This window comes from Entelurus aequoreus, linkage group LG25 (genome assembly GCF_033978785.1).
Source record: "Entelurus aequoreus isolate RoL-2023_Sb linkage group LG25, RoL_Eaeq_v1.1, whole genome shotgun sequence".
Classification (NCBI taxonomy): Eukaryota; Metazoa; Chordata; class Actinopteri; order Syngnathiformes; family Syngnathidae; genus Entelurus; species Entelurus aequoreus.
Window position 1 is genome coordinate 13634420 of NC_084755.1, and position 17746 is coordinate 13652165.

The 17746-nt window shown below is 40.2% G+C and overlaps 1 protein-coding gene across 1 annotated transcript in view; it reads left to right on the plus strand.

Annotated features, from left to right (window-relative positions):
• sdk2a (sidekick cell adhesion molecule 2a) overlaps nucleotides 1-9238 on the plus strand; it is a 405582-nt gene extending 396344 nt beyond the window's left edge. Inside the window, exons 45-46 of the mRNA XM_062036709.1 lie at nucleotides 501-630; nucleotides 8233-9238. Coding sequence (XP_061892693.1) covers nucleotides 501-630; nucleotides 8233-8643 — 541 coding nt within the window. The 3' untranslated portion in view covers nucleotides 8644-9238. The remainder of the gene's footprint in view (nucleotides 1-500; nucleotides 631-8232) is intronic.
• Nucleotides 9239-17746: the final 8508 nt, after the last annotated feature.

The window sequence follows — 17746 nt, forward strand, 5'->3', positions numbered from 1 at the left end:
TTATTCACATGTGAATAAAATAAATACAGTCTATTATACAGCATTATTCACATGTGAATAACATAAATACAGTCTACTATACAGCATCCTTCAAAGTCTATTTATGCGGCCCTCGCTGGAAAAAGTTTGGACACCCCTTGTTTATTGCAGTGAGACAATACATTGCTCCTCTGTTTCATGATGGATTCTGTTGTCACATGACATGAAATGATATAAAACTAGTCCAGCAAACATCGTTACCATTTTCCTTTTTTTTCCCACTGTATTTTATTATCCCTACTGTGAGCTCTTCTGGAATATGAAGATACGTCTGCCTTTCATTTATCATCTCCGTGGTGTCAGTCACAACACCGACAGAGCTTTCTAAAACGTAAAAGACATCTGAAGAAAAAGCCTCCAAAAGGATTATAGAAATATCGCTTATCGTACATATCCACGCTACGTTCTGTTTTGGCTTGCGTTGTCATACCTCTCACTCCCTATCTTGTACTTTGGTTCAGGTCGCCACCGAGGCCCAGTCCTGGAAGTCTTCATTACTCTGACGAGGACGTGAGCGCCAAATATAACGACCTGATTCCAGCAGAGAGCAGCAGTCTGACTGAGAAGCCCTCCGAGATCTCAGACTCTCAGGTAGGCAACGACTCACCTCCACCTTACAACCCACTTTGTCTCCTATGGCAGTGATTCTCAAACTGTGGTACGTGTACCTCTAGTGGTACGCAGGCTCTATAAAGACCAGACTAGGAATGTAATTTTTATTCTACACATTTTTACAACATTGGAAACCGTTATTTATTTATTTATTACAATCTTTGCGAGCTGGGTGACGTTTGCTGTGGTCTGGAACAACATGGCTCACAAACAACTACGAGAAATGTAGCCAATATTACATACAGATAATGTGTCATGAGTAGAGATGTCCGATAATGGCTTTTTTACCGATATCTGATATTCCGATATTGTCCAACTCTTAATTACCGATTCCGATATCAACCGATACCAATATATACAGTCGTGGAATTAACACATTATTATGCCTAATTTTGTTGTGATGGCCCGCTGGATGCATTAAACAATGTAACAAGGTTTTCCAAAATAAATCAACTCAAGTTATGGAAAAAAATGCCAACATGGCACTGCCATATTTATTATTGAAGTCACAAAGTGCATTATTTTTTTTAACATGCCTCAAAACAGCAGCTTGGAATTTGGGTGTATATTGTAGCGTCCCGGAAGAGTTAGTGCTAAAAGGGGTTCTGGGTATTTGTTCTGTTGTGTTTATGTTGTGTTACGTTGCGGATGTTCTCCCGATATGTGTTTGTCATTCTTGTTTGGTGTGGGTTCACAGTGTGGCGCATATTATGTGAGTGGGCGGGCACGCAAAGGCAGTGCCTTTAAGGTTTATTGGCGCTCTGTACTTCTCCCTACGTCCGTGTACCACTCCGTATAGCTGCGTTTTAAAAAGTCAAAAATTTTACTTTTTGAAACCGATACCAATAATTTTCGATATTACATTTTAAAGCATTTATCGGCCGATAATATCGGCAGTCCGATATTATCGGACAACTCTACTGATAAGCACTCCACACAAGTCAATAACATCAACAAAGTGCACCTTTGTGCATTCACGCACAGCATAAAAAGTTTGGTGGACAAAATGAGACAAAGGGGTGGTCTAAAACACGTCTTTCCTGTGGCAGCATCAGAGAAAGTTGTACTTGTAAACAAATTATGGGGAGTTCTAGGACCGCCAAAATTAGTAGGACAAAACGGCGATCGCTAAATACTCACATCAGTGAAGCATGTTTAGTGTAAACAGTATGATTTCTAACAATTAGGAAGGTTTGTGTCATGTTTGTCCTTCTAAAGAAACCATATTAAATAATAAAAAATGTGTTTTACCGCTCCTGACTCTAAAGGATGTTATTTGGAGTGATTATGGCCAACATTGAATCCTATTGTGAGAAGCAATCTTTAATGGTTCGGCTTCAAACAGGAAACGTTACACCAGCTCCCAGAGTTGGCGTCGTTATGTGTGAGGAACCCAGCTAACTAGATTCCTACAAATGTCTTCTCTTCTACACAGCACGCCAAATCTCCCCGACCAATTTGTCTTCCACCGGAACACTCCGGAAGCATTGCTCATTCAACTCGGTTTGAATAAACTGCTCTTTTGGGAGAGACACTCAAAAACGCGTGTTGTTCTTCTCTTTTCCGTCTTTGCAAAGAAGAAAAGAAAAAAGAGCCTTCTACTGTTTACCTGCCACTTGTGCAAATAAACGATGCGTCGACAACTGTTAAGCTGCAGCAGGAACAATAAAAGGCCAGCGACTTGTCAGGCACGCAAAGGCGTAATTGCTCTCTTTTAACTGTTTGTGTTGCACAGCCAGGACTGCTGTACCTCGGAGCACAATTATGCGGTGGCGTCTCTCCGCCGTCGCACACGAACACATTAGTCCTCATTGTAGTCGCTGTCCTACTACGGCGTGCAGCTGGGAGTGACGTGCTGTATGAATGCGAGGGCAATACCCAGTAGGAGCAATTATCTCGACATTTACATTCATAGATCATTATTTGTCCTTAATGGTATTACGAGTCGTTATCAACCAAACGTCACTGTGCAGTAAGTGCAAGATCCCTAATTATTTGTACACAGATTTCCACAAAACATGGCCACCTTTGCTGGGTTCCAAAGGATCATTCAATGCATGTTTGACACTACAAAGTCAGAATACTGCAAGAAACATATTTATTTTTTCAATATTCAAGAGTCTTTTTATTGTCAATTCAGCATGTGTCCATGCAGGGGCGCCGCTAGGGATTTTGGGCCCCATGAAAAGAATCTTTACAGGGCCCCCTGTATTATAATTTCATCATCATTAGGGGCCTCTCTGGGCCCCCCTCCATCATGGGCCCCTAGAATCCGTCTCCTTTACCCCCCCTTTTCGGCGCCCCTGTGTCCATGACAAACAGAGCATGAAGATTAAGTTTTTCTCTCTATGCTGTGCAATACCAATATAGTTACAGATGTCCGATAATGGCTTTTTTGCCAATATCCAATATTCCGATATTGTCCAACTCTTAATTACCGATTCCGATATCAACCGATACCGATATACACTACCGTTCAAAAGTTTGGGGTCACATTGAAATGTCCTTATTTTTGAAGGAAAAGCACTGTACTTTTCAATGAAGATAACTTTAAACTAGTCTTAACTTGAAAGAAATACACTCTATACATTGCTAATGTGGTAAATGACTATTCTAGCTGCAAATGTCTGGTTTTTGGTGCAATATCTACATAGGTGTATAGAGGCCCATTTCCAGCAACTATCACTCCAGTGTTCTAATGGTACAATGTGTTTGCTCATTGGCTCAGAAGGCTAATTGATGATTAGAAAACCCTTGTGCAATCATGTTCACACATCTGAAAACAGTTTAGCTCGTTACAGAAGCGACAAAACTGACCTTCCTTTGAGCAGATTGAGTTTCTGGAGCATCACATTTGTGGGGTCAATTAAACGCTCAAAATGGCCAGAAAAAGAGAACTTTCATCTGAAACTCGACAGTCTATTCTTGTTCTTAGAAATGAAGGCTATTCTACAAAATTGTTTGGGTGACCCCAAACTTTTGAACGGTAGTGTATACAGTCATGGAATTAACACATTATTATGCCTAATTTTGTTGTGATGCCCCGCTGGATGCATTAAACAATGTAACAAGGTTTTCCAAAATCGCAATCGCTTTCTCTTAAAGGCCTACTGAAACCCACTACTACCGACCACGCAGTCTGATAGTTTATATATCAATGATGGAATCTTAACATTGCAACACATGCCAATACGGCCGGGTTAACTTATAAAGTGCAATTTTAAATTTCCCAGGAAACTTCCGGCTGAAAACGTCTATGTATGATGACGTATGCGCGTGACGTCAATCGTTGAAGCGGAAGTATTGGGACACATTGTATCCAATACAAACAGCTCTGTTTTCATCGCAAAATTCCACAGTATTCTGGACATCTGTGTTGGTGAATCTTTTGCAATTTGTTCAATTAACAATGGAGACTGCAAAGAAGAAAGCTGTAGGTGGGATCGGTGTATTAGCGGCTGGCTACAGCAACACAACCAGGAGGACTTTGAGTTGGATAGCAGACGCGCTACCGTGAGTACGCTGCTTTCTTCCAAACATTTGATCGCTTGCCCGTCCGCTCGTGTCGCTATGTGCATGTCACGTACGTAACTTTGGGTAAATATATGTTTCTTGCCGACTCTGACGGCGGCCGGGGTGTCGTCGAAAGCTACAACACCTGCCGCCGTGCCGCTGTCCTCACCTTGACTTCCTCAGTCTCCGGGACGCCGACCGCATCGATGATCGGGTGAAGTCCTTCGTCGCGCCGTCGATCGCTGGAACGCAGGTGAGCACGGGTCGTGATGAGCAGATGAGAGCTGGTGTAGGTGGAGAGCTAATGTTTTTAGCATAGCTTTGTCGAGGTCCCGTAGCTAAGTTAGCTTCAATGGCGTCGTTAGCAACAGCATTGCTAGGCTTCACCAGGCGGCACAGCATTAACCGTGTGGTTACAGGTCCAGAGTTTGGTAGTATTGTTGATCTTCTGTCTATCCTTCCAGTCAGGGGCTTATTTCTTTTGTTTCTATCTGCATTTAAGCACGATGCTATCACGTTAGCGCCGTAAGTAAAGTGCTTCGCCGATGTATTGTCGTGGAGATAAAAGTCACTGTGAATGTCCATTTCGCGTTCTCGACTCTCATTTTCAAGAGGATATAGTATCCGAGGTGTTTTAAAATACAAATCCGTGATCCACAATAGAAAAAGGAGAAAGTGTGGAATCTAATGAGCCATTGTACCTAAGTTACGGTCAGAGCGAAAAAAGATACGTCCTGCACTGCACTCTAATCCTTCACTCTCACGTTCCTCATCCACGAATCTTTTATCCTGGCTCAAATTAATGGGGTAATCGTCGCTTTCTCGGTCCGAATCGCTCTCACTGCTGGTGTAAACAATGTGCAAATGTGAGGAGCCTTTCAACCTGTGACGTCACGCTACTTCCGGTACAGGCAAGGCTTTTTTTTATCAGCGAGCAAAACTTTATCGTCGTTGTTCTCTACTAAATCCTTTCAGCAAAAATATGGCAATATCGCGAAATGATCAAGTATGACACATAGAATGGATCTGCTATCCCCGTTTAAATAAGAAAATTTCATTTCAGTAGGCTTTTAAGGTATTCATGTGTGATTTCCACAAGCGTCTGTACATGTAGAAGAAGGAGAAACACGGGCATGTCTGGATGACTCGCCTCCATATTTCCAGTGGTTAGCTCCGAGTTACGAAACAGCTTTATTATGAAGCTGGCTGCGGCGCGTTCTTTCTGACGTCGCTTCCTGTGTGGGGCGCGGTCTTAACCATAACCACAACACCAGGGGGAGCTCCACAAACCATGTTAAACCCAGATTCCGATCTAACAAAGATCTTAACTCATTTTCCTTCTATGCCACATCAATATGGAATGCACTCTCAACAGGTGTAAAAGAAAGTGCATCTCGAACCTCCTTCAAAACCGCACTAAAAGAACACCTCCAGGCAACTACAAGCCTAGCCTAACACCCTCCCCCCACCACATCCCACCTCCCCGGATTGTAATTAATCAAATGTAAATAATCAAATGTATATACTTGTTCTTATGCTTTCTGAGCTCACTATGTTCACTGCTCGCTGTACATATCCTACCAAGTCAGACCTACACTGTTTCAATGTCCATTTCTATAAGTCACATTTTTTGGGGAAATTTATTTGATGAAAGCCAACACCAAGAATAGACATTTGAAAGGCAATTTAAAAATAAATAATGAATAGTGAACAACAGGCTGAATAAGTGTACGTTATATGACGCATAAATAACCAACTGAGAACGTGCCTGGTATGTTAACGTAACATATTATGGTAAGAGTCATTCAAATAACTATAACATATAGAACAGTGGTTCTTAACCTGGGTTCGATCGAACCCTAGGGGTTCGGTGAGTCGGGCTCAGGGGTTCGGCGGAGGTCAAGACACACCCGACTCATCGTGTAAATAAAAACTTCTCCAAATCGGCGTATTACGGATACGGCAACAGCAGAAGTCACACCGATTTGCAGGTGTGTAATTTGTTGTGAGTTTATGCACTGTGTTGGTTTTGTTCTTTGAACAAGGTGATGTTCATGCACGGTTCATTTTGTGCACCAGTAAAAAAAACATGGTAACACTTTAGTCTGGGGAACATATTCACCATTAATTAGTTGCTTATTAACATGCAAATTAGTAACATATTGGCTCTTAACTAGTCATTATTAAGTACTTATTAATGCCTTATTATAACCCTAACCCTCTAACCCTGGCCCTAACCCTCTAACCCTAACCCTAACCAAACAACTCTAAATTAAGTCTTTGTTACTAGAATATGTTCCCATAGTGTCTAAAAAACTCAAAATTAAGTCTTTGTTACTTAGAATATGTTCCCATAGTGTCTAAAAAACTCAAAATTAAGTCTTTGTTACTTAGAATATGTTCCCCATAATAAAGTGTTACCAAAAACCTATAACTTTTTCTTGAATTTGAAAAAAAAAAAAAAAAATTTTTTTCACTAAAGAAGGGTTCGGTGAATGCGCATATGAAACTGTTGGGGTTCGGTACCTCCAACAAGGTTAAAAGCCTACTGAAATGCGATTTTCTTATTTAAACGGGGATAGCAGGTCCATTCTATGTGCCATACTTGATCATTTCGCGATATTGCCATATTTTTGCTGAAAGGATTTAGTAGAGAACATCGACGATAAAGTTTGCAACTTTTGGTCGCTGATAAAAAAAGCCTTGCCTGTACCGGAAGTAGCGTGACGTCACAGGTTGTGGAGCTCCTCACATCTGCACATTGTTTACAATCATGGCCACCAGCAGCGAGAGCGATTCGGACCGAGAAAGCGACGATTCCCCCATTAATTTGAGCGAGGATGAAAGATTCGTGGATGAGGAAAGTGAGAGTGAAGGACTAGAGGGCATGCCACAAATTAATCCCGCATAACAAACACCTCCCCCCTCCCGTCCATATAACCCGCCAACACAACTCAAACACCTGCACAACACACTCAATCCCACAGCCCAAAGTACCGTTCACCTCCCCAAAGTTCATACAGCACATATATTTCCCCAAAGTCCCCAAAGTTACGTACGTGACATACACATAGCGGCACGTACGTACGGGCAAGCGATCAAATGTTTGGAAGCCGCAGCTGCGTACGTACTCACGGTACCACGTCTGCGCATCCAACTCAAAGTCCTCCTGGTAAGAGTCTCTGTTGTCCCAGTTCTCCACAGGCCAATGGTAAAGCTTGACAGTCATCTTTCGTGAATGTAAACAATGAAACACCGGCTACGTGTTTGTGTTTCTGCAGCCGGCCGCTAATACACCGCTTCCCACCTACAGCTTTCTTCTTTGCTGTCTCCATTGTTCATTGAACAAATTGCAAAAGAGTCACAAACACAGATGTCCAGAATACTGTGGAGTTTTGCGATGAAAACAGACGACTTAATAGCTGGCCACAATGCTGTCCCAAAATGTCCTCTACAATCCGTGACGTCACGCGCAGGCGTCATCATACCGAGACGTTTTCAGCAGGATATTTCGCGGGAAATTTGAAATTGCACTTTAGTAATCTAACCCGGCCGTATTGGCATGTGTTGCAATGTTAAGATTTCATCATTGATGTATAAACTATCAGACTGCGTGGTCGGTAGTAGTGGGTTTCAGTAGGCCTTTAAGAACCGCTGATATAGAACATGCTATACGTTTACCAAACAATCTGTCACTCCTAATCGCTAAATCCCATGAAATCTTATACGTCTAGTCTCTTACGTGAATGAGCTAAATAATATTATTTGATATTTTACGGTAATGTGTTAATAATTTCACACATAAGTCGCTCCTGAGTATAAGTCGCACAAACTATGAAAAAAACTGCGACTTATAGTCCGAAAATACGGTAGACATGGCCTGAGAGTAGGCGTTGCAAAATTTTCTGACACTCCTTAAAAAACAAGCTTAAAAGGACTACATGTCCATTTTCGGTGGTGAATTGTACCTGTACACATAATTTTTAGATCCAGAACTATGAAGAAAGTGCCATTAGCGGGTGGAAAGTGTAACGTTCCTTATTGTCTGTCCTAACCACACGTCTGCAGGGCAGCGACAGCGAGTACGAGATGGACCAGAGCCGCCAGAAGACGCACTCCTTCGTGAGCCACTACATCAGCGACCCCACCTACTACAACTCGTGGCGGAGGCAGCCCAAGGGCGTCTCTCGGCCGCCGGCGTACGGCTACTCTCAGCCCGAGCCCCTCGTGGAGCAGGAGTCTCGACCCCACCCGCCTCCCGTGCCCCCTCTGCCGCCCCTGGTCCCCCAGAGCGCCCCGTCCCCGCAGCCCCAGGTGCAGCCCCCGGGCCAGGCCACCCTTTTCAGGCCTAAAGGAAGCCGGACTCCCACCCCTTCCTTGATGTCCTCGGAACCCCCCAGCCAATACCGGCCCCCCAGCAGCCTGGGCTGCGCCGCCAACCCTCCGCCGCCCACTGCGGGGTTCTCCTCTTTCGTTTGACGCACTGCTCTCCAAAATAAGAGCTTTGGACACTGAGAACAAGTTTCTTTTGAGAGCTCAATTCTCGACATCACAGACATCTTTCCTCTCTGCTAAGTGCGTGTGTGCGTGTGTGTGTGTGTGTGTGTGTGTGTGTGTGTGTGGTTTATTAATGTGATGTTTATTTAATGACAATCATTTGGTGGAACATGATCATCAAAAGGAGACGGAACGAAGAAAATACTGTACAATTGTTTGATACGAGAGCTTTAAAAGGACTCACACACACTTCAAATCCATCGAGCACTTGGATGGGTGAGAGCGGAGAACTACTGATGGAAGAATGTTTGTAAAAAAAAAAAAAAAGTGGTGAGAAACCAGACTCTATTTTGAAAAAGAGGCAGTGACAGTCACTGTGACCTCCTCCACTGCCTTTCTCCGTTATCTATACGATACGTACACATCTCATGTCCTTTACCAGCTATTTATATCGATCCACTTCAAGCTCACCGATGGCGGCGAACTGGCGTCAAGAACTATACAAACTTTACGGAGAATTTTGTTGACATTGAAAATAAAGCGTGTCTTTTTGCTGTTATCCACATCATCATCATCATCATCATCATCATCATCACAGATGCTGACGCAAATGGGCAGAAGCACAAGTCACCTTCGGATCGGACAATGTTGCACCCTCACTGCTGACTTGTTGGGAGTTTTGTTGGAAATGGTACCAAAAGGTTAGGACCTATGGCATTGGCCTGGAACAAAAAAAAAAGTCCATCAAAGCCGTGGATAAGCAAGTAAAAAAACAACAGATTTTGTTTTATCCAAAAATGTAAAGTGGAACCTCTGGAGCAGTGGTTCTCAACTGGTTTGGCGGCAGGAACCTCCTAATCACAGTTATAACTGAAGCTGAGGGGGGCCCTTGTGCAACTCTGGGTTCCCACGAGTCTGCAAGCATACCCGATGCCGAGACCCGCCATCGAAAATTTCAGGAAGATCGGAGCATGCAGAAGGAAGTTAGCATTGTTATAATTTTCCACCACTAGGGGGCGAGCTTAGTGTCTTATCAACGTCCAGTCATGATCAGACCCCAACCTAAGTGCCTCAGATAATTTTGGAAGGTGATCCAATCATCTAAAGCAGGGGTCCCCAAACTACGGATCCGGCCCGCCAGCATCCAAAGTCCCAAGTTAAAATTTAAAATTGTTTTTATTATTTTTTAAATCTGTCCTTTCTAATCCATTTTCTACCGCTTGTTACTCTCGGTGTGTCCTAGCCGCTCAGGCAAATCATATTGTCTAAAAATGCATTTTCCCATCGAAAACGTGACATCATCGCGCTCGGAATATATATACAGTCGCGATCAAAAAGTTGACATACACTTGTAAAGAACATAATGTCATGGCTGTCTTCCTCCAGAAGGTCTTGTCTTTGTCCATGTGATGTCAGATGAAACAAAAATGGAGCTGTTTGGCCACAATATCCAGCAATATGTTTGGAGGAGAAAAGGTGAGGCCTTTAATCCCAAGAACAGCATGCCTACCGCCAAGCATGGTGGTGGTAATGTTATGCTCTGGGCCTGTTTAGCTGCCAAAGGAACTGGTGCTTTACAGAGAGTAAATGGGACAATGAAGAAGGAGGATTACCTCCAAATTCTTCAGGACAACCTAAAATCCTCAGCCCGGAGGTTGGGTCTTTGGCGCAGTTGGGTGTTCCAACAGGACAATGACCGCAAACACACGTCAAAAGTGGTAAAGGAATGGCTAAATCAGGCTACAATGAAGGTTTTAGAATTGCCTTCCCAAAGTCCTGAGTGAAAGTTGTGGACAATGCTGAAGAAACAAGTCCATGTCAGAAAACCAACAAATTTAGCTGAACTGCACCGATTTTGTCAAAGGGAGTGGTCAAAAATTCCACCAGAAGCTTGTGGATGGCTATCGAAAGCGCCTTATTGCAGTGAAACTTGCCAAGGGACATGTAAGCAAATATTAACATTGCTGTATGTATACTTTTGACCCAGCAGATATGGTCACATTTTCAGTAGACCCATAATAAATTCATAAAAGAACCAAACTCCATGAATGTTTTTTTGTGACCAACAAGTATGTGCTCCAATCACTCTATCACAAAAAAATAAGAGTTGTAGAAAGTATTGGAAACTCAAGACAGCCATGACATTATGTTCTTCACAAATGTATGTAAACTTTTGATCGCGACTGTATTTATATAGATATATAGATATATAGTCAAGGTTTCTGTGGTTTATCCGTTATACAGTGCTCAATACCGGGGTAGAGCGGAATATACGTTTGGTCAGGAAAAAACACAGAGGCTGTTTCATCCCAACAAGCCTGTTTTGCAGGGGATTTTCCCCTGAAGGGCAGGGAAACCTGCGAAACAGGCTTGTAGGGATGAAATAGCCTATGTGTTTTTTCCTTACCTAACGTATATATATATATATATATTACAGCCCAGTTTGGGGACCCCTGATCTCAAGTGATGGTTAATAAGAGTTTGATGGCAAGGTTTTGCCAGCAGGTTTCACCACCGACTAATTGGTACCAACAGATACCGACCCATCCGGCACTTCAGGGTGTCAACATCATAATTTCTACCAACTATGACCAAGATCTGAATTTGTGGAGCCGGATTAAAAATGTTGAAAGTTTTGTGGCGAATCATCTGATCGAAGTTTGACGCCGTGCCACGCCCACAACTTAAGGCATAGGCAAAATTCCTTCTCTATTTATCATCAGCCATCTGGCTGGTATCTGTCATTTTAACCACGGTTAATTTGGTTAAAGTCCCTTTTAAAATACGATTTCTGTTTTTTTGGCCTAAAAATGGCCGACTGAAACCAAGATGGCCAACTTCTTGTTTGTTTTCAAATATATTTTTACGTGCGTCTTGTCATGATAGACGTCTCTGGCGATTTTCGTGATGATACATAAAACTAATTTTTTCGCATTTTCAAGGGGGCGCTAGAGAGTCGATTTTTAAATTTCGTGTTCAGCGGCCACAAGCTAAAACTTTTTTTTGCCAGACCTCTTGGTGAGTTTTTATGGGTTTTAAGGGCTTTAAAAAATTTGATCGGAGTGGGAGAAAATTCATGCACGGAGCAAATACAATAGGTTGCAATCTGCTAAATAATTTTTAGTATCAAAAGTTTTTAATTAAAAGGAACTAGTGATAATATTTTACATTTATATTTGAATACTAGTTTCTAATTATACCCCTGTAGCCAAATAGCTTTTTCACGATATTATCATTTATTAAGATGCACGAGCCGGAACGATTTGCAAACAAGTGCAGGATAGTCGGTTGTCATCGTTCTCTCAAAAGAGCCGTTTCAAAAACCCGGCTCGTTCGTGAAAGTCACATCTCGACCAGACAAAGAAAACATGTCCGTGACTCACCAGTTGAGAACCCTGCTCTAATTTATTAGGATGTCCGACTAAAATCGGTCCGCAAACAAACGACTCGCCGCTGCAAATCATGGGTACTCATCGTTGACCTAAACAAGTCGTGCAAAATCCAGGTGGCAAACCACGAGTTGGGATTTACTGTTTTAATATATTGAGATGCAGAAGGAAGAATAGCTTGCAAATGAACAACTCGTAGCCGAGTCATACCAAAGACTATAAAAATGGGACCCATTACCTCCCTGCTTGGCACTCAGCATCAAGGGTTGGAATTGGGGGTTAAATCACCAAAAATGATTCCCGGGCGTGGCCACCGCTGCTGCTCACTGCTCCCCTCACCTCCCAGGGGGTGCAACAAGGGGATGGGTCAAATGCACAGAGTAATTTCCCCACACCTAGTGTGTGTGTGACTATCAGTAGTACTTTAACTGTGAATCGGGTCTCATCGTTCACTTAAAAGAGTCGTTAAAAAGACTCGACTCGTTTGCGAATCTCACCAAAAATCCTGCTCTTAATTAATAGAAATGCACGACTAAGAACTTCTGGCAAACGAACGAATCACCACGGGCGTTTAGTTCTCATCATTGACTCTAAAAAGTTGCTCGAAAGCTGGGTGGCGAACTTTGTACAATTTATTGAAATGCACAAAGAAGAACGAATCAGTTCTAATCTTTCACTGGAAAGAGCCATCGGAAAGTCTCGACTCGTTCACAAAGACCCACCACGCACTGAGCAGTTGAGAACCTCTGCTCCAAAGTAAAATACTTGAATTCATACAATTCTGAGTTCAAGCAAAATCTGAGAGTCACCCAAAGATGAATAAAATATGTGGACGACTTGAACTTGTTATTAACGTGAATGTATTTTTTTTGTTTTTCTGTCATGTTTTACAGCGGTTTACTTCTTTTAACATTTCTAAGGCAATTGAGAATGTAATTGAACATTACATGTGTCATGAAATCATGCTCTTGGATTACATATTTACCAATTGAATACTTTGTACATCCTAACTGTGGTTAACTTATGTTTACACGTGTATGATCGTCAACAAAAATTGCCCTTTGACTGCATTTCTATAATTGGCAATCGTGAAAAATAATGATAATTCTTCATTAATTTTTTTTAATCAAATATTGTTTTTATTGAAATGTATATATATATATGTATATGTATATATATGTATATTTATATATATACATATATTTGTGTATATATATATATATATATATATATATATATATATATATATATATATATATATATATATATATATGTGTGTGTGTATATATATATATATATATACATATATATATATATGTATATGTATACTGTTTTTATACCAGAATCTAATGCTTGTTTTACTCTGCACGGTTGATTTACTTGAGGATGGAGCAACAGTGCCTCTGTTGGTGACAGCTAAGTAGTGCAGTCTGTTTTACACGAATCGACAGTTTTACACAATCAAATATAAAGCCCATCCCTAATTAAAACACTAACATCCCATTAGTTCATATGGGGACAAAATTTGGACTGTTTTTTTAATTTAAGAGGTTCCACTTTTTTTAATGTCATTTATCTACTAATTGCATAGCCTTTTTTATTTGTACAAAATCCTACTAAATTCCGATAACACCTGATTATGCAGCATCTCTGATATACAAAACCACATCCAGTGAAGTTGGCACGTTGTGTAATTCATAAATATAAACAGAATACAATGATTTGCAAATCCTTTTCAACTTATATTCAATTGAATAGACTGCAAAGACAAGATACTTAATGTTCCAACTGAGAAAATTAATTTTTTGTTGCAAATAATCATTAACTTTGAATTTAATGGCAGCAACACATTGCAAAAAAGTTGGCACAGGGGCATTTTTACCACTGTGTTACATGGCCTTTCCTTTTAACAACACTCAGTAAACGTTTGGGAACTGAGGATACACATTTTTGAAGGTTTTCAGGTGCAATTATTTCCCATTCTTGCTTGATGTACAGCTTAAGTTGTTCAACAGTCCGAAGTCTCCGTTGTGGTATTGTAGGCTTCATTTTCAATGGGAGACAGGTCTGGACTACAGGCAGGCCAGTCTATTTTACTATGAAGCCACAATGTTGTAACACGTAGTTTGGCATCGTCTTGCTGAAATAAGCAGGGGCGTCCATGATAATGTTGCTTGGGTGGCATCATATGTTGCTCCAAAACCTGTATGTACCTTTCAGCATTAATGGTGCCGTCACAGATGCCTAATACACTAATACACCCCCATACCATCACAGATGCTGACTTTTGAACTTTGCGCCTAGAACAATCCGGATGGTTCTTTTCCTCTTTGTTCCGGAGGACACCACATCCACAGTTTCCAAAAAAAAACAATTTGAAATGTGGACTCGTCAGACCACAGAACACTTTTACACTTTGCTTCAGTTCATCTTAGATGAGCTTGAGACCAGCTGGGTGTTGTTGATAAATGGCTTTCGCTTTGCATAGTAGAGTTTTAACTTGCACTTACAGATGTAGCGACAAACCGTAGTTCCTGAGCCCATGTGGTGATATCCTTTACGCACTGATGTCGCTTTTTGATGCAGTACCGCCTGAGGGATCGAAGGTCCCTAATATCATCGCTTACGTGCAGTGATTTCTCCAGATTCTCTGAACTTTTTGATTATATTACGGACCGTAGATGGTGAAATCCCTAAATTCCTTGCAATAGCTGGTTGAGAAATGTTGTTATTAAACTGTTCGACAATTTGCTAATGCTTTTGTTGATAAAGTGGTGACCCTCGCCCCCATCCTTGTTTTTAATGACTGAGCATTTCATGGAAGCTGCTCTTATACCCAATCATGGCACCCACCTGTTCCCACTTAGCCTGTCCACCTGTGGGATGTTCCAAATAAGTGTTTGATGAGCATTCCTCAACTTTCTCCGTCTTTTTTGCCACTTGTGCCAGCTTTTTTGAAACATGTTGCAGGCATCAAATTCCAAATGAGCTAATATTTGCAAAAAAAATAGCAATGCTTTCCAGTTTGAAGGTTAAATATCTTGTCTTTGCAGTCTATTCAATTGAACATAAGTTGAAAAGGATTTGCAAATCATTGTATTTTGTTTTTATTTACCATTTACACAACCAACTTCACTGGTTTGGGGGTTTGTAAAACCCAGTCTAAGTGTACAGTCTATGTTTTCCAATCCACACCACTTTGAAATATGTAGCTTCTATTTGCGGAAGGATACAAAAAAAAAAAAAAAAGGTATAATAATCTACAAAGTTATCTGTCAAAACTCTTGGATGTGAACACCACTGTATACATGCATCAAACATTGTAAATCTATTGATGAAATAAATTATTTTATTTTTCATGCCTCTCCTTAGTAGCTGCAAAGAATGATACGTTTCTGTGCATGGGGGGATGTTTGCGAGGAAGAAGCCGATGCTTAGAAGAGTTATAAACGAGCATGGGAGTGCGATTTAGGAGGAGAGAGTGCAGGAGGACTAATCGCCGTATTTCAGGCGGGGGAAACATTGATCTGAAGCAAGGTTTTAAGGAGAAGTCAAATAAAGGGTGCACGTGCTGTGCGACTGTTAATGTTGTCCTTGCCCAGAAAATGTTTGAATAGTGGAACTACTTTCTTACTTGCCTGCTTGGGGAAAAAAAAAAGTTTAAAGATACTGGGTGTCAGGAAGTCCTGCACATAATACTGTCCCAGTGCTCGAGGCGGGTAATTGAAAGTAATCAAGTATTCACATATTCCTAAGCGTTGAGCTGCTGAGCCACATCTCATTAACATCACAATGTTCTCTGCTGCCAGGAAGCTCCTTAATGAGCGGCCCACGCACTCCAGTCATGCAGCCGCAATAAACAAAAATACTTCAAATGGTTTTCTGTGCCAGACAGACATCAAATATTCCTCTGCTTCTGATAGTCGTGCAGATTTTGGAGCTACTGTACTTTGGCTCGGAGCGCATTCAGTGGTCCACATGAAAACATGTTGTCAAGAAAGTTGATCTTCATGAATATTTTCTTGCCAAGCTTGTATGTTATTGTTACCTTATGTAATATAGTAACTGTGTATAAGTGACAACAATCGAATTACTTACTAGCAGTATATATATATATATATATATATATATATATATATATATATATATATATATATATATATATATATATATATATATATATATATATATATATATATATATATATATATATATATATATTTGTTCTGTTGTGTTTATGTTGTGTTACGGTGCGGATGTTCTCCCGAAATGTGTCTGTCATTCTTGTTTGGTGCGGGTTCACAGTGTGGCGCATATTTGTAACAGTGTTAAAGTTGTTTATACGGCCACCCTCAGTGTGACCTGTATGGCTGTTGACCAAGTATGCATGGCATTCACTTGTGTGTGTGTGAAAAGCCGTAGATATTATGTGATTGGGCCGGCACGTCCGTGTACCACTACGTACAGCGGCGTTTTAAAAGTCATACATTTTACTTTTTGAAACCGATACTGATCATTTCCGATATTACAATTTAAAGCATTTATCAGCCTATATTATCTCTCTATATATATATATACAGTATATATATAGTCAAGGTTTCTGTGGTTTATCCGTTATACAGTGCGGAATATACGTTAGGTCAGGAAAAAAACACAAGAGGCTATATCATCCCTACAAGCCTGTTTCGCAGGTTTCCCTATTATTTATATACATTATATATGTAAAATCCCCTGACGAGCAGGGAAACCTGCGAAACAGGCTTGTAGGGATGATATAGCCTCTTGTTGTTATGAATCATTGACCTATTGAAGTCTCAAAATACTTCACTTCAAAAATTCCATTTTATAGTATTTATTTTTAAGATAATATTGCATATATTGTGTGTTTGCCATCAAAAAACAAAGTTATATATGACAAAAAGAGCATAAAACTGACAAACTGAAAAAAAAAACATTACAAAACGTATAATCAACAGATAGATCTGAAGTGAATGTAGAGATTTAAGCGGTGAAAGTTAAAACATTTAATTAAAACAAATTATGTATGACTTATTTTTAACAGTTTTATAAGTGGGGCCCTTTTGGATCCCTGAGAATTTTAGCCAGATTAAAAAAACTAAAAAAAAAACCTAAAAAATCATTGTTTAAAACAAAATAATTAATCAAAATCAGTGTTGTTATGAATTATTGACCAGTTGAAGTCTCAAATTACTTAACTTCAAAAATTCCACTTTATAATATTTATGTTTAGGATAATATTGCATATTTTGTGTGTTTGCCATAAAAAAAAAAAAAGTTATATATGACAGAAAGAGCATAAAACGAACAAACCAAAAAAAAAACATCAAAAATTATAAAAACTTTTAATCGACAGATGGAGCTAAAGTTGATCTAGAGATTTAAAAGATTTAAGGAAAACATTTTTAAAAAATTCTAAATTATGTATGACTTATTTTTAACAGTTTTATAAGTGGGGCGCTTTTGGATCCCTGAGAATATTAGCCAAATTAAAAAATAAAAATTTTTTTTTAAAAAAATTGGTCATTGTTTAAAACATAATAATTAATCAAAATCAGTGTTGTTATGAATTATTGACCTGAATTATTATGATGATTATTGAAGTTTCCAGTTACTTCACATCAAATGTTGTACTTTAAAAACAAATTGGGTGGGACATGTTGCATATGGTGTGTTTT